This window comes from Gorilla gorilla, chromosome 21, assembly GCF_029281585.2.
Source record: "Gorilla gorilla gorilla isolate KB3781 chromosome 21, NHGRI_mGorGor1-v2.1_pri, whole genome shotgun sequence".
In the NCBI taxonomy this organism is placed as follows: domain Eukaryota; kingdom Metazoa; phylum Chordata; class Mammalia; order Primates; family Hominidae; genus Gorilla; species Gorilla gorilla.
This window is the reverse complement of record NC_073245.2, coordinates 58,460,450-58,482,569: the sequence shown is the minus strand read 5'-3', so window position 1 is coordinate 58,482,569 and position 22,120 is coordinate 58,460,450. Positions and strand designations below refer to the sequence as shown.

The 22,120-nt window shown below is 50.1% G+C and overlaps 1 protein-coding gene across 2 annotated transcripts in view; it reads left to right on the top strand.

Moving 5' to 3' along the window:
• CDH22 (cadherin 22) overlaps nucleotides 1-22,120 on the top strand; it is a 135,066-nt gene that overhangs the window by 55,014 nt on the left and 57,932 nt on the right. For both annotated transcript variants that reach the window (XM_055373100.2, XM_031004925.3), the window contains exons 2-3: nucleotides 1,974-2,633; nucleotides 12,425-12,719. In XM_055373100.2, coding sequence (XP_055229075.2) covers nucleotides 2,373-2,633; nucleotides 12,425-12,719 — 556 coding nt within the window. In that variant the 5' untranslated portion in view covers nucleotides 1,974-2,372. The remainder of the gene's footprint in view (nucleotides 1-1,973; nucleotides 2,634-12,424; nucleotides 12,720-22,120) is intronic.

Here is a 22,120-nt window from a genome sequence, read left to right as displayed (position 1 = left end):
CCAGTCTCATTACGACCAGCCCAGGTCATAATGCAGGGAATCAAAGCCGGATCCCTGGAGGTGGCAGCACAGAGCAGGGCTTGCGGAGCAGGGCTGCCAGGGTTGGGGAGCCTCGTGCCCAGGCCCATAGAAGTCATACCAGGCAGGGTATGTTCACCGCAGGATCATGGGTCCTCCTGACCCCATGAGTTCAGGCTTGAACCTATAGGGAAAGAGGGAACAGCATGTTCCAGACCCCTCCCTCCATCCCTCCCTGTGGAGTGTGGACGTTTTCCCACTCTCATTGCCCAGAACTACAGCTTAACCCCCTCACCATCACCCTCACCTTCCAGTGATGACTCCCCACCCTGAAACTCCTTCCATAAAGATTTTCTGGAGGAGATGCTAGAAAAAAAAGCACTGGGGAATTAGGCATCTGCAAAATAGGCATAAGACAATTTTCAGAGTTGTGATTCCCGTGAGTTAAAGAGAAGGGCATTGCCCACTGTGATGCTGGGTTAAAGAAGGTGGTCTGCATTTCTTCCTCCCTAGAGTCAGGCCACTTTCTTTGTTCTCAGGAAGATCTGGCTAGGGCCAGGTCAGCCCCCCACCCCAACCCACTACACACCATCTGCCCAAACACACACCTCTGCTCACAATCTAACTCCCCAAACTGGCCAAACCACTCAGCCACCATGCACACTCCTCTGCCTGAAATGCCCATCCCTTTCTTCCCATCTGCTCAGATGCCGCCTCCTCCAAGAAGTAACCCTGATTGTCTCCCGCCTACCTTCCCTTTCCAAACACCCAAGCTCAGTCCCTTCCCTGAGCCCCACAGGTCTCAGATTGTCCACACACAGACACTTTTATAGCCCTGATCATATGCCGCCTAGCATTTAGGTTGTTGTAAGAAGGGTTTCACCTTCCACCCCACTAAACTGTAAGCTTATTTACCTTGCCCCTGGCAACTGGCCAAACCTGGCACAAAGTTGAAGCTTGGTGGAACTGAGCTGTTGAACTGAGCTGAACTGGGCTCAGGAGAAGGAGAAGTGGGGATTGAGCCCCTCACCTCCACGCACTCCTCTCTGTGCCTGAAATTCCTCCATTAAGCAGCATCGCTGTCCCCTGTGAACACCCACATTAAGCCATTATTCATCTTATGGCTTGAGTAGGCGTTAGTCCCTCGGATCCTTTCCTGCTGAAAGCAGGATCTGATAGAGAGAAGGGAAGAGAGATGGATGGATCTGGGCACGGCAGGCTGGTCCAAGAGTGGGGAGGAAAGGTGTCTCTTGGACTCTGGGAAAGAAATATTTCCTGGGGGAATGCGGAGGCACCAGAGGCAAGCTCAGAGGGGTTGTGACCCTGCCCGGAGTCACTGGGGGTGTCTCCAAGCCAGGCCCTCTGGGACTCAGGTGCTCTATCCCTAGAAGCTGGTGTGGGGGTACCAGCACATCAGAGGGCCTTCCCTTGGTGCCTGTTTCAGATGGAATGACCTGTCTGTGCTGCGATGGATAGGAAGGCAGGCATATTTGGTGGTGGGCTGGGTGCTGGACTTCTGTGCGCCGAGGAGGCCTGGGTCTTGGGAGCTCTTGAAGATGCCTTCTAGAAGCACCTAGGGTGGGGGATTTCTGGGGGCTGGGCGGGGCTGGAGAGATTGTCAGCCAGGTCAGGGGCGCCGCCTACTAGGGTCTCTGCTTGTGTGGGCATGAGGGCTGAGCTGGGCAGGGGCTGTGAGAAAGGCATAGGAGATTGGGAGAGCGGGGGCGTATGATGCCAGGTGAAAGGAGAGGCTGCGGTGTGCGGGAGAGGGCGCCTACTAGACTATGGGCTCCAAGAAGAGGGGACCACTGTGAGTTGCTATGATGCCTGTCCCACCCTGCACAGTACCAGGTACACAGCAGGTGTTTAATTAGTACCTACAAGAGGAAAGATAGACTCAACTTGCCCTCCCCCTACACAGAAGCCCCTCTAATGTTTTCTTGTTTCTCTTGCAGGCTCCTGATGGAAGGGGAAGGCCCCTAGTCCTGGCAGGATCTGCCGGCCCCAACCCGCATCCTCTCTGCGCAGGAACCATGGCGCTTCCCCGACTCTGGAGCTGTCCAGGTGCTGCCTGGTGATCCGCACGCGACGCGGCGAGGGGGGCGCGGGCGGGCACCCCGGGGGCTGTCCATGCCCCGGATGCGGCCGCGCCCCCTCCCCCTCCAGCCGGGTACCCCCGCGGCTGGGCGGCGTTCAGGGCCGCGGGCCCGTCCGGGTGCCCCGTCGGGGGCGACATCCCGGCGGCCGCGCTGAGGCCACCATGTGACACGGCGCTGCATCGTTGTGCGACCAAGCAGCGGCGCCCTGGTGCCTCCCGTCCATGCTCCTGGGCCCCAGCCCCGCGCAGGCCAAGGATGAGGCCGAGGCCCGAAGGTAGGGGGCTCCGGGCGGGAGTCACGCTGTCCCCCGCGCTACTGCTGCTGCTGCTGCTGCTGCTGCCGCCGCCGCCGACGCTGCTGGGGCGCCTGTGGGCAGCGGGCACACCCTCGCCGTCGGCGCCCGGAGCTTGGCAGGACAGCGCGCTGGGAGCCGGCCGCGTCAAACGCGGCTGGGTGTGGAACCAGTTCTTCGTGGTAGAGGAGTACACGGGCACGGAGCCCCTGTATGTGGGCAAGGTAAAGTGGGGCCCCACTCCAACTCCAGATCCCAGGACCCTGGGGACACCCACGGGTAGATACAAGAAACCCTTGTTCACCTGCCCTTTTAAATCCATGTTTCATGTGCCTCTTCTGCTCCCTGGCCAAGGACTGATAAGGGGGTCCAGAGCCCCATTCCCACTCCCACTCTGCCCCATGCCCTCCTCTCCTTCCCCTCCCTTTTGCATCTTAGAAAGAGCCCAGCAGGCAATCCCATTCCATCCTGTAGCTAGATGCATGTGGGATTTAGGAACGAGTTTGCAAATCCGATCATCTCACACACATACTCTAGCCACTCCACTCTGCTTAAAATTCTTCAGCAGCTCCCTATGCACTGGGGTCTAGCCCAGATTCTATCCATTGACTACAAAGATCTGGCTCCTCCAGCCTCATCTCCTGCCACACTCTCTGAGTTTCAGCCTCACTGCCCTTCCGTTGCTCTTCTGAAAGTCAATGTCCCATGCACACTCCTGCCACTGCCCCTTTGCCTAAGTTGTTTCTCCTGCTGAACTGCCCTTTCCTGCTCCTTCCACTGATGACCTTACACTCACACTACAGCTCCAATGCCACTTTCTCAGAGAAACCCTTCTTGCCCACACCAGGCTAGGACAGATCTGCTGTCACATCCCCCGTGAGGTCCCAGCATCTTTCCTTCATAACACTTTAATTATGCATGTGTTTGTTTGATTGTGCAATTAATGTGTGTCTTTTCTATTAGACCATGTTTGTTTTGCTCGCCATGAAATCCCCAGTGCCTAGCACAGACATTGCTTGCAAAAGGTTTATTAAGTGAATGAATGAATGAATGAATGAGTGAATGAATGAAACTACTTTCTCAAACTCTCTGAGTAAATGCTGGTAAATCTGGCTGAAGATCTATAACATAGGCATATAAGGAGCTGAGAAGGACTTTTATTCATCCATTCAATTACTGAGCCCCTTGTGGGGCCCATGTGTGATGCTGGGGAGAAAAAGGTGAGTGAGATCCAGCCTCTGCCACTTTGGGGATCCCCAGAGTGGCAGAGGCACCCTGGTGCATAAAAAGCTTCATGAGTCAGCACCAGGCACTGAGTAGGCAATCATTAAATAGTATATTTTGTCTGGCTTCATGGAGGAGAAAACACCTGAACTGGGTTTTGACATATGTGTAGGAGTTCATCAGGCTGGTGGGAAAGAGGACGTAACCTAATCAAAGACTTGGACACCTGAAGGTAGCTGGTTTGCTCAGAGCCTTGTCAGCAGTTGAGATGTTGAAGTGGAGGGTGATTGTAGGGCATGAAAGTGGGGTGGTGCCCCGGGACAGTATCTGGCTTTTGTTAAGGCCAATTAGCTTTCCAGGAAGTCTTGGTCAGCAATGTGGGTGGGGAAAGAAAACTCCAGAGCTTCCTGTGTGCTTAAATGAGTCTGGGAACCGGGAGGCAGTTCTGAGGCTCAGAGATCAGGATCCTTGACAAGGAGAGAAGGAAAATCTAGATGTAAACCTTTGGGTTTGCCTTGCAGGAAGCTCAGATTTTCTCTGGTCTAGACACAGTAATACCTGGCCCAAAGCTACTTTCCCCTCCATACATGTGGCTGAATGAATGAATGAATGAATGATTCCCACAATTAAGCTGAGCAAGGATTTGACAGACAGAGCTCAGATAGGTTCAAGGCCTTGCTCAAGATCATCCAGCAACCTAGTGGCAGGGCCTAGGACTCCTGACTCCCAGACAGGTGTGGGAGATGGTGACGCTGGTAGAATGGGGCAAGGGCTGGGGATGGAGTGACCAAGCCTGCTATATGATAGGTAGTAGCCAATGGTGAAATAGCTAAGAATGAAGGCTTTGGAGGCAGACACACCTGAGTTTGAGGCCTGGTTCTGCCAATCCCTTCACTGAGTGACCTTGAACAAGTTACTTTACTGCCCCAACACTCAGTCTCTTCATCTGTAAAAACAGGGGCTCAGAGAGCCAGCTTCCTAAGGTTGTTGAAGATTAAAGAAGAAAACAGAGCACATAAAGTGTTCAGCCTGCGGCTTGTTTGTTTGTTGTTGCTGTTTATTATTATTCCCATATAAAGTACTTAACCCTTAAACTGCAAGGTAGAAATCATCATTCCCTTTTGTAGGTAAAGAAACCAAAGTAACAGAGGGCAAAGTCATAGAGTGGGCGAGTGGCACGGCCACGAGTTGAACCTGTGTGAGTTAAAGTGTTTGTTGTTGTTGTTGTTGGTTTTGTTTTTGTTTTTTGAGACAGAGTCTTGCTCTGTTGCCCACCCAGGCTGGAGTGCGGTGACACGATCTCAGTTCACAGCAACCTCCGCGGCCAGGTTCAAGCAATTCTCCTGCCTCAGCTTCCCAAGTAGCTGGGATTACACCATGCCCAGCTAATTTTTATATTTTTAGTAGAGATGAGGTTTCACCATGTTGGCCAGTCTGGCTTTGAACTCCTGACCTCAAGTGATCCACCTGCCTCAGCCTCCCAAAGTGCTGGGATTACAGAAGTCAGCCACTACACCTGTTCCCCTGAGCTGAAGTTTTTAAGCCCCCAAAAGAGAAAGAGAAGAGGTCAATCCCAGCCTGATTTTCCAGACCCCTCAGAGACTCCCAGACCTGGGGAAAGACCTTTGGTCCGGGAAAACCCTGGAGACAGGGAAGGACTGATGCATCTGCCTAAATGTCAGAGGAGGTGGTCATCCCAGGCACTTCAGCCTTGCTGTCTGCCCAGCAGCTGGGGCTCTGCAAAAGCCTCGCCAGCCACCCACATCCTGAAAAGATGAGAAAACCGGCTGCTGACTCACGCCTTCATCTGCCCCTACCTAGCCTTTATCACCTCAACAGCATGAGCTGACCCCATCCCCATCTCATGGAACCACAGTCTATAAGCAGGGGAGGGCCGTGTAGCTCCCCTCATTAGAAGGAGGGGAAACTGAGGCCCAGAGGCAGAGAAGATCATGCCAAGTCTACACAGCAACATAGTTGCAGAACCAACCCAAGAAACCAGGTCTCCTAACACAATCTCCGTGCTCACTTCAAGAGCCTCATATTAAGCAGCTGCCAGGAGCCAAGCACTGTGCTGGGCCCAGGGCCCTTTCTGTTTCCCCCAGCAACCTCTCTCCACATTGCCACTGCTGTTGTGACTTGTCACCCTCCTTCTCTATCACCTTCACCCAGAGCCCCTGCCCTGCTCTCTTACTCTCAAGGCCACCTCCAGAAAAACACTCCATCCAGGGAGGGAGAAGAAGTTTCCATCTCTTAGCAAATATTTGCCCAATGTACGCTTTCTTATGAGAGGTGGCATTGTGTGTGGTTAAAGGGCCACCTGGAGCTGTACTGCGTGGGCTCAAATCCCAGCTCAGCTGCTTATGATCTTCCTCCTGACTTTGGGCACATTACAGTTGTCCCTCAGTATCTCTCGATGGGGGATTGGTTCCAGGACCTCCCATGGATACCAAAACCCAATATAAGATAGCATAACATTTGCAGATAACCTATGCACATCCTCCCATATACTTTAAATCATCTCTAGAGTGTTGATAATACCTAATACAGTGTAAATACTATGCAAGTAGTTGTTATACTATATTGTTTGGAGAATGACAAGAAAAACGTCTGTACATATTCAGTACAGACCCAATTTTGTTTCTGAATGTTTTTGATCCTGGGTTGGCTGCATTCACTGATGCAGAACCCATGGATACAGAGGGCCAACTATTTTTACCCTCTCTGTGCCTCAGTTTCCTTATCTGTTAAGTGAGGCTATTACTAGGACCTAGCTCAAAGGCTGGCATTGGGGAGTCAATGAGTTAGCATTTGTCAAGAACCTAGAATACTGTCTGGGTCCTGGCACGTGCTCAGTAAGTATTCACTTTTATTGTTGTTAAGTCTCACCTTGTAAGTCTCACTATTATGGATAGTTCCACCATCTTGAGTGTACCATCTAACTGTGAACTCCCGCCCCAAATCCCAAAAAGTCTTTTTGGCAACCTAACAGTATAGTTTCTTACCACTAAGTGGGGGGGAAGGTTGTCATTAGCCCACCCCCCCCCAACCCTAGGAATATGAGCTTGGGCTTTTAAAAGCCACCTGTCCCCTTTCCAGCTGAGTCCCTCGTATGTACGAGTGCTTGTGTGGGCACATATGAATGCAAACACACACTCTCATACCACGCTCTCTCACTCTTCAGGAAGAAAGGACTTCACCACGGTTTCAGTTAATTCACTGCTTCCTGGTTCCCCCCACCCCAGGGAGTCGCTCGGAGCATCCGTCCTTGTCGAATTCTACAGGTAGCTTAGCAACAGCACCATCCGCAGAGTGAACCCCGGGCGCCCGACGGTAACCTATTTTACAACCGCCTCCTCCATCACTCACCGCCAGGCTCCTGTCAGCACCCACAGGAACCGCTGGGCCCCGCGGTTGTCGCCAAGGCCCCACACAAACAGCTCCTTCCGCGGCCCTGCCCCCATTGGCAACCCTGGCCCACCTGTCCCCGAACCTTCTCACGACACCCACCCTCAAAGCAACCTCCCAGCATTTCCATAAAATCTGGGTACTCTGACTAATCCCTTTTCCGAACTGTAATTTCCCCCGAGGCCTCTGTCAGCTGGATGTGGATTTTGTAGGATTTTTAATTTTTTTAAAAAAAAGATAGAATTATGGGGTCAGCACTTATGACCAACTCCTGTAGGCGGTGAGATCTATTTTAGATATACGGCAGGATTAAAGTGGGGAGGAGAGCAGATTTAATTAAGCTGCTAATATTTAAAGAAAATTGATGAACTCCTGGTTTACGAGTAACACAGTCGTGAACACACCCCTCATCCCGGGGAGGCTTTTTATTTGATTTGCTTTCCGTTTAAATCCTGGACTCATTTTATTTGCGTAGCCGCACTGTCCGTTTAATTGTCTTTAATAAGGAAAATGTACCTATGCTCGCATTTAATTTTGATTTAATTAGGAGGAAGTAATTAATGGCTTCATAAATCCCATTTTTCAGCCCCCTGGGATGAGAAACCATCGCTCTTGTGTTTTTCATGTTGTTTATGATCAAGGGATGGGGCTTGAGGGGCATTTCTCCTCCAGGGCTGGCCACGCTTGATGTGGTAGAAAGAACTCTGAATGTGGTGTCAGGCTTTGGGGCCGTCTCTCATTACCTGTGTGACTTTAGGTGGGGTTTAGACTCTCTCTGGGCCTCAGTTTGCCCATCTACACGACGGGGAGAGAGTAAGCTCTGATGCACAAGATGAGACATCAATGAGATAGCAGTAAAAGGTCTAGAACTGTGCCTGGAGTGTTTCAAGTTCCCAGCGACTGTCCATCTGTACCTGGGATTTAAGAGTGGCTGAATCCTCCAGAAATCCTATAAGACAACTGGGGGAGTCTGATGACTGTTGTATATTTTATTATTCATTTATTCAATATGTTTGGTGCTGTGCCCCGTGCTGGGGAGATGGAATAAACAGCCAGATGCTTGGCCCTCAAGGAGCTTGCAAGCTCACACTCACGTGCACTCACACACACACACATATTAAACTTTCCCACCCCCTCTATTTTCTCTGCAGGCATTGTCAGGGTACCTAGTGTGTGCCAGGCAGAGAGAGTTCTGACAGAGACAAACCTAACTTAGTCCATACCTTGAGGCCCATGACAGCTGGGGACACAGATGTGCAACACTAGAAGTTACAGGAGGGTGTGGAGTAGAGGGGCATGTGTACGGGGCAGGAACGGAGCAGGTGAGGTCTCTTCAACCAAATGAGAGGGCATCTGAGAGGGCTGCCTGGAGGAGGAAACAAGCTGAGTTTGAAAGACAAGAAGGCTTTGATTGGATCATGGCCCCTGGATCTCCAGTGGGTCAGGATTTGAGTCTGTGTGGTTCTTGTATCAGGAGATAGGGGATGAATTAGGTGACCCCTCGACCCCTCCTGAGATTGGGACAGGAAAAGGAGAGGGAACTAATCTACACTGAGCACCTACTAAGCGCAAGGAGCTTCCATATATTATCTTATGAATCTTCAGAATATATGTGGTGAAGCAATATCAGTCCCATTTACAGATGAGAAAACTGAGGCTCAGAGAAGGGTAGCCACTTGCCCAGGGTCATGCACAGGTTGCTGGCAAAGCTGAAGCTGGTACAGAGCTGCTTCTGACTCCAAAGCACATAATCTTTCCTGATTTGTGGTTTGAGGTTCTTTCCCAAGTGGTAAAATGGAGGCTTAGAGAGAAGAGGCCACCGATGACTGTGGCCTGCAGGGCACAGGGCAAAAGACTGGTGTCAAGGCCACCGCCCAAGCTGTGCAGCCCAGTGGCCACCCAGTAACCCACTCCTTCCCCCCTTCCCCTTTTCTCCCTCACCCTCTGCTATAGGCATTGTAAGCAGACTAGCCAGATTCCCAGAGACTGCAGAGAAACCAAACTGCGCTTTGGAGTCAAACAGACTGGGGGCCATCTCAGTCTCTTCACCTGGAAAATAGGGATACATTTACAAACCCCACAAAGTCAAGTTGGATTTCTGCAGATGGCCTGCAACACATGTCTGACACATAGTAGGTTCTCAATAAATGAGAGCACCATCTTCCAGCCTCCACTTGCAGCTGAGAGTCCTGAGAAGTATCTTCCTAGGGCAGAGCCAGAGGCACTCCCTCTTCACTCTGGAGCCGGGACCCAGGCAGGCAGGGCAGGCAGCCCCAGCTGGGCCTGAATTCGTAACTCCCAGATCTTAGCTCCCGCCCAGGCAGATTGCCCCTGTCTGACTCTGCAGTCCCCAGAGAGCAGCCAGTAGGCCCCAGCATGAGCTCTGTGTCATATTCCACAGAAGCTGACATCACCACTAGGTTCTACTCCCTCCTCTCCATTCCTCACTCGTAAGTGAGCCCTGCCTGGGGTCTGAGTCAAAACATCAAGGCCTGCAGGGACATGATGGAGACCCAGGAGATGGAAAGGGAAGGAAACAACCATTAACAGAGTGCTTAGGTCAATGTAAACATGCTGTCATCTAATCCTCCCCACACCTGTGCCAAGTAGGGCTTGGTCTGATTTCTCAGGTGGAAACACAGGGGCTCAGAGAGGTAAAATTGACAAATCCATGGTCCCAACATTAGTGAGTGGTAGAGTCAGAAGCGTGCTTTCCACACTTAGCCATGTGACACAGCACATGACTTCCCCTCTCTGTGCCTCAGTTTTCTAACCTGAGAAATGGGAATGATAATGTTTCACAGGGCAATGATGAAGACTAGTAAGATTATAGCTGTTAAGCATCTCTTCGAATGGCGTCTATTCTACCACACTGCTCAGAAGTGTTTGCTGATGAAATAAGCAGACAACAGATCAGACTGGGAAGCAGGTAGAGGCACCCCAAAAGGGAACAGAATCACCCCCTCTCATCCCATCTCCCCTGGGGCAATGGTGGAAAAAACGTATAAACAGCAAACAGGAGAGACAGGTCTCCTCATCCTCAGCACTGCCAATGATTCAGGGCCGATGTCCTGAAATAATTTTATTGGGGGCATTAAACTGAGTTATGAGGTTTTTACAATCCAGCCACTTATGAGAAATCTATTAACAGTAACTGGACAGGAAGAAGGCTTCTCAGTGGAGCCCAAGACGGGCATTAATTGGGGCAATCTATAACAGGACGGGGACCCGGAAAGGTTCCACCAGACGCCTCCATTTAGTCCCCGCAATTTCTGCTGAGAATCAGCAGACTCGCCAAAAAGAGAGAGATGCCCATTAATCGGCTAATGAAATATGAAAATGTTTATGGGCCATTCAATCTTCCAAATGGCACTTCTATAATCCACCTTTCAGACACAAAGTTCTACCAGCAGAATTTATACCCCGGCTCCTCCTGCGTGGCAGGGCATCGATGGGCTTTCGTCCCCCTTCGTGATGACTTCATGGGCACCTGTTCTCCTGCTGAGTGGGCTGGGGTCCCCAGCACCCCAGCCTGAAAGGAACTTTAGAGATTCTCTTGTCCACACTCCATCTCCATGGAAGCTTAGAGAGGAGCAGAGACCTGCCCAAAGCCTCATTGGAATGGATTTTCCTCTGCTTGAAGCTGCCTGGGAGATTTGGCCATTGGAAGATAAGGACTTAGGTATTTCTGATTGCAAGAAAACAGACGTCTTGCTGGTTCCTCACCCGAGAGATCTCAGGGCAGTGAACACAGCCTGGAATCTGGAGCCTAATAGTGCCTAGATTAAATCCTGGTTATATATAGCTAACATTCAGTGATAATATAATAATAACGATAGCTACCATTCATTGGGCACTTATTATGTCTCAGACAGGGCTTATTTCCAGCTAGTACAAACTGGTGTAGTTGTACTGGTTGTTAAAATCATGAAAAACCTCCATACTTGCAGTAAATAGTCCCTCTCCTCTCCCTCGCCCCAACTCTCTCAGCCCCCTGGGCCTCTCTGTGATCTAGCAACTGAAGGGTTCCTGCCTGGCCCAGCAGGGATCCTGCTGCAGTACCCCCACCATGCTGGCTGCTAAATATTGTAAATGTCACTTGGTGACACCTGCTAAGGGCCTTGTATGGATTCTCAACTCAGCAAATCCCTCAGTACCTCTGGGAGGAAAATGCTAATGTGATTCCCATGTTACAGATGAAGCAACTGAGGGCCAGAGAGGCAAAGTGATGGGTGAGGATGCACAGGGAGGCGATGTCAGAGCCAAGGCTGGGCCAGGCTGCACTGTCTCTCCCTTCCCCTGGGCTCCTCTCTGGAGGCTTTAGATGGAATGGGAAAGCCCAGTGTGGAGTCAGACCAGCTCTTCCAGTGGCCTGACCTTGAAGAACCCATCCCACTTCTCCAATCTTCATTAGGAAGTGGGAAAAAAAATCTGTAAAATAAAGATAGCAAAACCTACTCTAGCAGGTTTTTAAAAAAAGCATCTTTAACTAGAAAAGTACATAAATTGCTTAGCCAGTGCCTAGCACACGGAAGGTGCTCTTTCGATTAACATCCCTTCCTCCTCTCTCCCTTCACTCCCTGTCATGTGCTATGTCTTGAGCCTGGTTCTCCATATACCAAGATGAGGAAGATGCCACCCCAATCTCCTGGGGTGCAGAGTCTAAGGAGCAGTGGACCTGTAATTCACAGTGAGGTCATGGACCAGCAGCCTGGAAGTTTGTTAGAAATGCAAAGTCTGAGGCCTGGCCCCAGACCTACTGAGTCAGAATCTGCATTTTAACAAGATCCCCAGGTGAACTGCATGCATACTAGAGTTTGAGAAGTGCTGGCTACAGCCATCCTACAAGGCTGAACATGATCATGATGGCTTGATGTACTGAGAGATCCTGGGAGCAGGGGGAGACTGAGGATCCAGATAAGCTTTCTGAAAGAGGTGGCATTTTTGTTGCACTTTGCAGGATGAGAGGCTTTCCACGGGCAGAGAAACAAGGACAGGGCTAAAGGCAGAAGCCTCAGAGCTGTGCGTGCTAAAGGGGAGAGAGGTGTGGAGGTGGTGCTGGACTTCTTGGTGAAGGCAATGGGAAGCCACTGGAGGGTTGTAAGCAGGGAGGCCATGTTCAGATCTGCCTCCAAGGCTGATAGCTCTGAATGCAGAGGGGAAAGCAGAGTCCAGGGGCAGGGAGGGCCCCAGCGGGCTGAGGAAACACTCCAGGCCAGGGATGGAAGTGAGCGTGGCTGCTGGGCCTCAGTGTCCTCACTAAAGATGTGTATGTGCTGGAGAAGAGATGGGCTTAGGAATAGGCAGCCAATGGCATGGGACAGTGAGGCCAAGAGGAGCTTCCTCCTCAGCCTCCACCTTGCCTTCTTCTCTGCCTACCCAGATCCACTCCGACTCAGACGAGGGTGACGGGGCCATCAAGTACACCATCTCAGGCGAGGGTGCTGGGACCATCTTCCTGATCGACGAGCTGACAGGCGACATTCATGCCATGGAGCGCCTGGACCGCGAGCAGAAAACCTTCTACACTCTGCGGGCCCAGGCTCGGGATCGCGCCACCAACCGCCTACTGGAGCCCGAGTCAGAGTTCATCATCAAGGTGCAGGATATCAACGACAGCGAGCCCCGCTTCCTGCACGGCCCGTATATTGGCAGCGTGGCTGAGCTCTCACCCACAGGTGGGCTGTGGGCCCTGGGGGTGGGGGATGGGATCAAGGTGATCCCCAAGTGGAGCCTGCTGGGAAGGGGAGTAGCTGATCCTCTGGGGAGGGACAGAAAAGACAGAGCCTGCTGACCTAGGGTACAGGGTACAGATGTGAGCTCAGGTGCCCCCTGGGGTCAAGCATAGTCCTGGACAAACCCACACACATGACTTCAGCCACATCCATGGACACAGCCCCCCATGAACGTGGACCCGCATGTGGACACAGTGATGCCCTTGGACATGCTCATACAGCCACACCCAGTCACATATGCAGACACAGCTGCAGATCTGGACATGCCACATGCACAAGCCCAGCCCCGCATACAACTCACCACTACACTGGTACACAACCTCATTCATAGATCCAGTCCCCTACACAGGCACAGCTGGACAGAGTCACACACACAGGCACAGCTGGACAGAGTCACACACACAGCACAGCTGGACGCCTTAACAGAGCCCTTCACAAAAGTTCAACTGCACATAGACACAGCACAGCCCTTGGCAACAACCTCCACACAGACATAGTCCCATCTTCAGGCACACCCACCACTAGGAACAGCTAGATTGGGACACAGCTGAAACAGGGCCCAACCACACACTCAGACCCATGACCTCACACCCTGACCTAGCCACGCACAACCCCAGGCAGGAAACAGGCCCTTACACAGATAGCTCTTCTGCACAGACTCAGCCATGTACAGAGACAGAGGCAAAAGCCACAAGCAGACATGAGCATCCTGGGGTCCAGCTCCCCTGGTGTGCAGCCGCAGACAGGCATGGGCACAGGCAGATGAATGAGACAGGCAGCTCTGTCTACAGCCCAGAGGAAGCCACAGCTCACCAAGATCCAGCCAGCTAGGGACAGAGCCTCACACAGAGATGGCTAAGCCCCCAGACACAGATTCAGTTGCACTTACCTGGGTATGACTGCACACACCCAGGAGCACTGCACACATGATTATGCCCATAGAAAGTGAAGTGCACACACACAGAAATATACACCTCTGTGTAGACATCAGACACAACCATACTCAGAAAGGGCCATGCACACAGCAGCAGGACACTGAGGCTAAAGCTGCATGACTCTGCCTTCTCCCACCAGGAAACCCCCAGACCGTTTCTGACCATCAAGGCCCCACTTAGCTCAGGGTTCCTGGGGCTCTGGTAGAAACGGGAGTCATGGGGTGAGGGGCACAAGCCAGTAGCCACCATCTCCTTCCTACCATGTTACTCGAAGTAATCTGCAAGCCAGGCTAGACAAGAAGCTGCTGCCCTAAGTCCTAAGCCACGCTCCATTGCTGACTCGCTGTGGCCAAAGGTTGGATGCTGTGCCTCTCTGGACCTTCCAGCTCTATGGCTGCGTGTCAGAGGCCAGGAGTACTTGAGCTCCTGGGAGAGGGTGCTGTCAACCCAGCTTCCCCAAGTTGGGCCAAATCTGGCAGCTTGCTGGGATAATGAGCAAATAGCCAGTAGGGGAAGAGGAGGAGGTGAACCAGAGAGAATGGTGGGCAAGGGATGAGGGGGAAATAGGGAACAGTGGGGCTGTGGATGTGAGTGCAGACTGGTGTACACACACAGGAATGCATGCATGCCTGATGTACATGTGTGTTCCACATATATATGCAGATGTGCACACACAAACACCTAACCAAGAAGCACTTTAAGGCCTGTGTGTGCATGTGACATGCTGTGTCTGTATGAGTATATTCATTCATTCAACAAATATTTATTGAGTACCTACTACATGCTAGGCCCTGGGAACACAGCAGTGAAAAGGCAGAAGATTCCCTACTCTCATGGAGGGCCCATTCTTCCTAAGGAAGACAGACAATAAGCAAGTGAACAACTAGATCATTGGTCCAGTAAGGCTTCTCTGAAGACCTGGAGGAAGTGAGAGCATGGGCCCTGGGGGGAAGAGCATTCCAGGCAGAGGGAATGGCACATGCAAAGGCCCTGCAGTTGAATTCTGCCAAGAAGAAACAAGGTGACCAGATCATGCAGCCATGTAGACCATAGCCAGGGCGTTGCCTTTTATGCTGAACAAGCTGAGAAGTCAATGAAAGGTCTTGCTCAGAAAAATGACATGATCAGGACCCCATGGCTCTTTCATGAAGAATAGATGGGCAGAAAAGAGGGCAAGAGCAGAAGCAGGTGGCCTGTGAACAGGAAGTGATGGTGGCTTGGAACAAGATGGTACCAGTGGAGGTGTTGAAAAGAGGTTGCCTTTTGGATATATCCTAAAAATAGAGCTGAAAGCATTTACTAATGGATTGGATATGGAGTGTGAAAGAAAGAAAACTCAAGGATGACTATTAGGATTGTAACCTGAGCAATTAAATAGATAGATTTCCATTTACTGAGACTGAAGGAACAGATTTGGGGGATGAGAGGAAATTAGGAGTTTGGCGTGAAGTCTGTTAAGTTAGAAAAACGTATTATGCTGCTGAGTGGAGATCTTGAACAAGAGAGTTGAATATCCAGGTTCAGAGGAGGTCTGGGCTGGAGAGATAAATTTGGATATTATCAATGGCAAAGACATATGGAATTTCAGAGCCTGACAAGAACTTAGCATACAATTTTGCTAATGGGGAAACTGGGGCTCAGAGAGACAGTGACATGTCCAAGGTCACACAGCAAGTCCCTGACTTTCTAGGTCCAGCAGCCCCTACCTACTGAGTTAAACTCACAGCCTTGTCTCCCTTCACTTAAAACTGACCTGCACATTTCTGCATTGAAAAGTCCAGAAAGGTGGGGAGAGCTGATGCTAGAGAAGGAAGCGGGAGCCCCATCTGAAGGACTAGAGGAAAGCAGGTAGCCTGGGAAACGCCTAACTGAGGGAGCGACGTGGGAAGACTTGCATTTTGGAAAATTCCCTCTGCTGCACTGTGGAGAAGGGTTGAGGATGGGGAGGTGCCAGGGGAAGAGCAGCCTCATCTCCACCATGGTGGCTCCTCCATGACCACTTCACTCTCACTGCGACTCTGAGAGGTGACAGGACTAATGGTAGCATCCCCATTGAGCAGATGGGAACACTGAGGCTCAGAGAGAAGAAAGTACCTACATAGCAAGTCAGTGAGAGAGCAAGTTGCTGGGCGTGGCTCCCAGGTTGTTGGAATGGCAAGGGTCCTTGTTTCACAGGTGGGGAAACTGAGACCAAGAGAAGGGCAAGGACTCATCCAAGGTCATGCAGAGAGTAGGAGGCAGAGGCAGCCCCCAGTTTATGACCACTGGCCTATGGAGACCCAGCTCTGTCTTGACTCCCTCTCCCAGCCCACTGACTCTCACAGTCCACTCAGGAAAAATGTCGGGAGTGGGGGGGGGACTCAATTTGAACCAGCTGGGAACCAAGGAGGGGGAAGGGAGAAGCAGAAATTAAATTAGTTTATTTCATTTAAGCAACTATTTGAAGGGGAAGCAAATCTGACACCATGGTGCTTGCAGAGACTCCAGGCAGCTTTGAAAATCAGTCACAATTACTGAGCCTCCTGATCCGGCTGCGGAGGGCGGGGCCGACAAGCAGCACCAGGGTCTGGGCAGCTTCGGAGATCAGAGGGAGCAGGGACGCAGCTTGGGACATGAAAGGCAGCAGCGCTTGCAAATTAAACCACTCACAGCTTAAAAGGGAAGGGAAGTGTGCCGGGGGGCCTCTGATGAGCCACGCTTCTGAGCAGGGGCACACCAGTCATGTTAAGCCTGATGCAGCCAAGTGGGCCCTGAGTTGATAGTCAGGACGCCTGGTTCCCTGCAGGACCTTGGTCAACTTCCTGCCCCCTCTGGACCCCAAGTTCCCTTCTGAGCATTGACAGGGTTCATTCAAGCATCAGATGTTTATTGAGTGCCTGCTATGTGCCAGGCACTGTTCCAGGCATTGGGGATTCTTAGGAAACCTACATACTATAGCAGGGAGAGTCAGGACAGAGACAAGCAAATGTATAATATCCAAATAAATAATTAAAAATATAAAATAGGCCAGGTGCGGTGGCCCATGCCTGTAATCCTCGCACTTTGGGAGGCCAAGGCGGGTGAATTGCCTGAGCTCAGGAGTTCGAGACCAGCTGGGCAACATGGTGAAACCCCGTCTCTACTAAAATACAAAAAAATTTAGCCAGGTATGGTGGCATACACCTGTAGTCCCAGCTACTCGGGAGGCTGAGGCAGAAGAATTGCTTGAACTGGGGAGGCAGAGACTGCCGTGAGCAGAGATCATGCCACTGCACTCCAGCCTGAGTGACAGTGCAAGACTCTCTTTCTCTCTCTCTATATATATAGATAGATAAATAGATAGATATTAATATATATATATATATACAAATATAGATATTAATATATATCTATATATATTTTATATTATATATTTATGTATAATATTATATATTTATTTATTTATATATATTTATTTATATATTTATATATAAATATATTATATATTATATTATAATATAAATATATATATTTATATATTTATATATCTATATATTTATGTAGATATATAAAATGAATATTGATATGCCTGATGGTGTGAGTGCTATGCAGAATAAAGGAGTTAGGAGCAATTTGCGGGGAGTGTTATTTTAGACAGAGGGGTCAGGGAAGTCCTGTCTTTCTGGAGGAGGACATCTGAATAAAGATCTGAAGGAAGGGAAGGAAGGAGCTCTGTGAAACAGTGGTTCTCAAGCTTTTTTGTGCATCCACATTACCTGGAGGGCTTGTTAAAACACAAATTGCTGCCCTTGTCCCCCCAGCGCTTCTGGCTCACGAGGTCCGGGCTGTTAGAAATGTCTTGCATTTCTAACAAACTCCCTAATGCTGCTGGCATGGAGACCATACTTGGACAACCACTAAGCTACAAGAAGAATGTTCCAGGCAGAGAGAACAGCAAATGCAAGGGTCCTGAGGCATAGCATGTTTGTCGTGTTTGAGGAATAGCACGGAGGTCTGTGGCTGAAGAGAAGTGAGTGAGTGGGAGAATATCTGGAGTCTGAATACCTCAGACAATGGATCACACAGGACTTGGTAGCCGTTGAAAGGTTTTTGGTTGTACTCTCAGTGAGATGGAGAGCAGAGGTGTAATCTAATCCAGCTTATATTTTAAAAGAATGACTTGTTGTCCACCATGTTGAAAATAGACTGTAGGAGGCAAGGTTGGGAGCAGGGAGGCCAATGAGGAAGCAATTGCAATAGTGCAGCAAGAGGTGATGGTGACTTGGGCCAGTGTGGATGGTGAGACAAGATGGAATTCTGGATGTACATTGAAGGTAGAGCCAACAGGGTTTGTGAGGGATTGGTTGTGGGGAGTAAGAGGCAGAGGAGACAAGGATGATGCTGAAGTTTTGGGCCTGAGCAACTGAATGGATGGAGCTACTGTGGCTGAGATGGGGACTGCTCCAGGAAGAGCAAGTTTGCAGAACAAATTAAGAATTAATTCTTGGGCAAGTTAAGATTGAGGTGTCTACTGAACATCCAAGTTCATATGTCAAGGGGACAGTTGGATCTATGAGTCTAGATGTCAGAAGAGAGATGAGGCTAAAGATACAACTTTGGAAGTCAGCAGCAGAGAGAGGGAATTTACAGCTTGATGCTGCATACGTCAACAAGGAGTAAGTTTTGATAGAGAAGAATTGGACTAGACATTCTTTCAATGTCAGGGAGCCACACCCCTTCCCTAGGCTGTCACAACCTGAATGGGATGGCAAGAGGATTTCACAGGTCTCCCACACCCAGCTCAACTCCTCCTACTTATTCAAGCCAATCTTGTGCAAGACACTATGCCTGGCACTATTGAAGATACTGAAGACAGAAATGAGAAATTCAATTCAATGTGCATTTATTAACCACTGCTTTATTCTGGGCACTGCAGAGGATGTAAAGATAAGTAATTGAATTAAATCCTCAAATGTTTATTAGCACCCATTATACACAAGGCCTCCAATGTACTTGGCTCTGTAGGGCTTGCAAAGATGAGTCACCCAACTTAGCAAACATTTATTAGCACCTACTTTATATATAGCCCCACAGAGGACAGAGAAGTAGTTGCTTTTAATTCAATAGACACATATTAGGCCTACTATGTGCATAGCACTTTGCTAGGTATGTAGAGATCACAGATGAGCAAGACACCACCCCTGACCTCAAAGTGGTAGCAGATCAGTTTCGTCTCTTGTGCTAACTCAGATCAATTGTTAGTGACTGTCGGGCTGTATTGAGAAGGAGTCTAAGATCTCATTCAGCCTTGGTAGAAAAAAATGCCATGATGGATTAGTGATGTCTGCCATGGGCAAAGGAAGGAGAATGTCATAGCACACATGCCATAGAATTGACATTGCCAGACCATGGGATTGGGGCTTGACAGAATGTGGAAACGGGCACTTTTCCATGTATTTCAATTCCTCTGTGAGCAGCATCTTTAATAGATGGGAAAAGACTGTCTTGGTAGTACAGCCTGCACTTCTTGGGATATTCACTAAATAATAGCTATCAGCAAGCACTGCTTTCACAGAGCTATTTCCCTTTATTCTCACAATCCTGGGGAATAAGCAGGATCAGTATTAGTGTCTTCATGTTACTGATGAAGAAATAAACGCAAAGTGATTTTTCTGAGCTTCCACAGTAAGAGCTGAAGCCAGAACTAGACCCAGAAGCGGAAACCAGAACCTGAGTTCCTTGGCTCGGCATCCATAGCTTTCTTTGAGGAAAGAGTCACAACCGTTTCTTGCACAAAACTTCGCAGCTTGAAAATCACTTTCACGTCCCTAATATCATTTCAGCCTCCTGGGGACTCTCTTGGGTTAAGTACTGACATCCCCATTTTACAGCTATGGAAACTGAGGCTCAAGAGGGGAAGGAAAGTAAAACTGGGAGAGCACACTATCTGATTCTTAAATTCGGTGCTTGGGGGAACAGAGGGGAAAGGAGGAAGGCAGGAAGGAGTGTGTTCCCCAAGGATATCATTTGGAGAGGGCAGCAGCAGGCTGGGAGCCTCCAATTGTCCCGTCTGTAGCTGGAGAGAGTGTAGCTCAGCAGCCCGCAGGCCCAAGCCAGGAATCAATCACTGGTCTCTGCAGAGACAACTTCTAAAGATGTTTTTAATTAAAGTCCAGGAAGATCTATACGTGCAATATCTCCTTGCCTAGCAACGGCACTGGCTCTCACCACCCGTGCTGGGGGGAACGGGACAGGAGGCTTCTGGTGGGGAGAAGCAGCAGACAGGAGCCGAGGCCCTGGTCCTCAGGAGTTGGCCCCATGGCCCGGGTAATCTGGACAGGGAGGAATATATCCCTGTCTCTTTTTGTCTTTTCCATCAACAAATCATCCAACAAATATGAGCACTCTCTGTATGCCAGGCCCTGTGGCCACATGGCATTAGGGTGCAAAGATGATAAAGCTACCATCCTGCCCTCGAGGGTCTAGCACATAGTAGGTGCTCTGTAGATGTTGAGAGAATGAATGGAATTGAATCATAAGCAAAAATGTTTGCTTTCTGCCATGAGTAGAAGGATGCTATCACAGACACTTCAAATGTTGCAGTCTGAAACAAACAAAGTCACTAGATTGCATAACAGAGGGCCTGGTAAATGTTGAGAGGACAGAAGAGCTTGTGGGTCTATTTGGGATATAAGAGAGTGCTCTCTCTCAGGAGGACATAGCAGATCCACACAAACACAGTCAGGGGTCACCTGGATGGGCAAGTCCATGGCCAGGATCCATAAGGAAAGAAAAGGTGAGGAGGGGAGGGTGTTTCACATTCCCTGGAGACTCTGGAGGAAGGTGCAATGCAGCAGGCCCCTCACCCCACCAGGCCAAACTTCACCTTCCTCTCCTAGTTCCTCCTCCTGCTCTGCTCCCTCTTCCTGCTCCATATGCACCTCTGTCTCTGTTCTATTTGCTCTGTCTCTGTTTCTAGATTCCTCTGGTTTCCTACTTAACCTCTGTGTTTCTACTGCTTTCTGTCTGTCTCTGCCCCACGAACTTCTGTCCCTCTGACCCTTCTTTCTCTGTCTCTTACCCGCTTTCTTGACCACTCTCTCTGTGTCGCCTTCTCAGTCACTTGTCTCTGGACCTGCCTCCTCCCATGCAGCCACTTTCCTGCATCTCCTGTGTGCCATTCATCTGCATTAGGCTGCCCTGGCTGGGAGGCTGGGTCGAGGCCAGCCCAGCCAGCCGGCATTCTAAGTGATGATCGAAGAGGGAGTTGGGAGGAGGGCAGCAGGGGTGGATGTTGAGAGGGGGCTTGTTTCCTGTGTAATCTGAGCGTTCCCAGAGACTCGACAAGTGGTTTTTAATTTTTAATAGAACACATTCTGCACAGTGCTGGCAGCAGCAGGGGTGGGACTCATTTTTTATAAATGTTTGAGAAGCTAAATGTGAGCCTAGGGTTTCCCCAGACCCAGTGGGGTGGCAAAAGGAGGTAGGGAAGAGGCAGGATGATAATAATTACAAACGTCATCATAATAATGACGTGGTCACCTCGGCTAAGAACTCTGTTCTTTTCCAAAGTGCTTCATCTCTTTCTCTCATTAAGGGGTCTCCCACACCCAGGGAGACAGGAATGATAAAGTGTTATCTCCATTTTACAGAAGGGGAACTGAGGCCCAATCAGATTGGGAAGTTTTTCCACAGCCACACAAAGCCAAGGACAGGGCTGGAATGAGAATTTATGTCTGTAATCCCTGAACTCCACTCCATGCAGCACCACCCACTCCCAGAGCCAGCTGGGGGGCTCCTCCTGGGGGATCTGGAACTTGGGTCTGGAGCCTCAACTGCACCTCACAGATAGCAAGGATTAAGGGATAAGAAAAAAAAGAATTCTGGCCTGAGATCCAGGACACACATTCCAATTCTTGTTCCACAACAAACCAAGTCAGAACAACACAGAGATGAGGAGTAGGCAAGCCCCCTCCCTCCTGATGCTGGTGTCCAGGGGTCTTCTACTCAGGGAGGCACAGCCCCAGGTGCCTCCTGATGATACGGAGAGAAGGGAAAGGAATGAGCTTCTGTTGGGCACCCACGACACACTGGGTCCTTAAATCCGTCATCTCTAATCCTCATAGCAGCTCAGAGGCTCAGAATGGGCACCCCTTAATGTTACAGGTGAGGAAATGGATCAGAAAGGGTAAAAGATCTGACTGAGGGTGCAGAGTGAGGAAGTGGTAGGACCTGAAACCACAGGACTCTGTGATGCCAAAGCCCACCCAGTCTCCATGGAGATGCGAGGGCATGTCCTCTGAAGAGTGTCCGACTTCTCATGCTGACTTCAGCTGGGAAGAGCTCTAATGACTTGCTGGCAACATCATCCTACCTGCTTCCTTCAGGTGTCAGTCTCAGAACAGGCTCAATGAGTCCAGGAGGGCAGCATGCTGGCTAGGCAGACCTGAG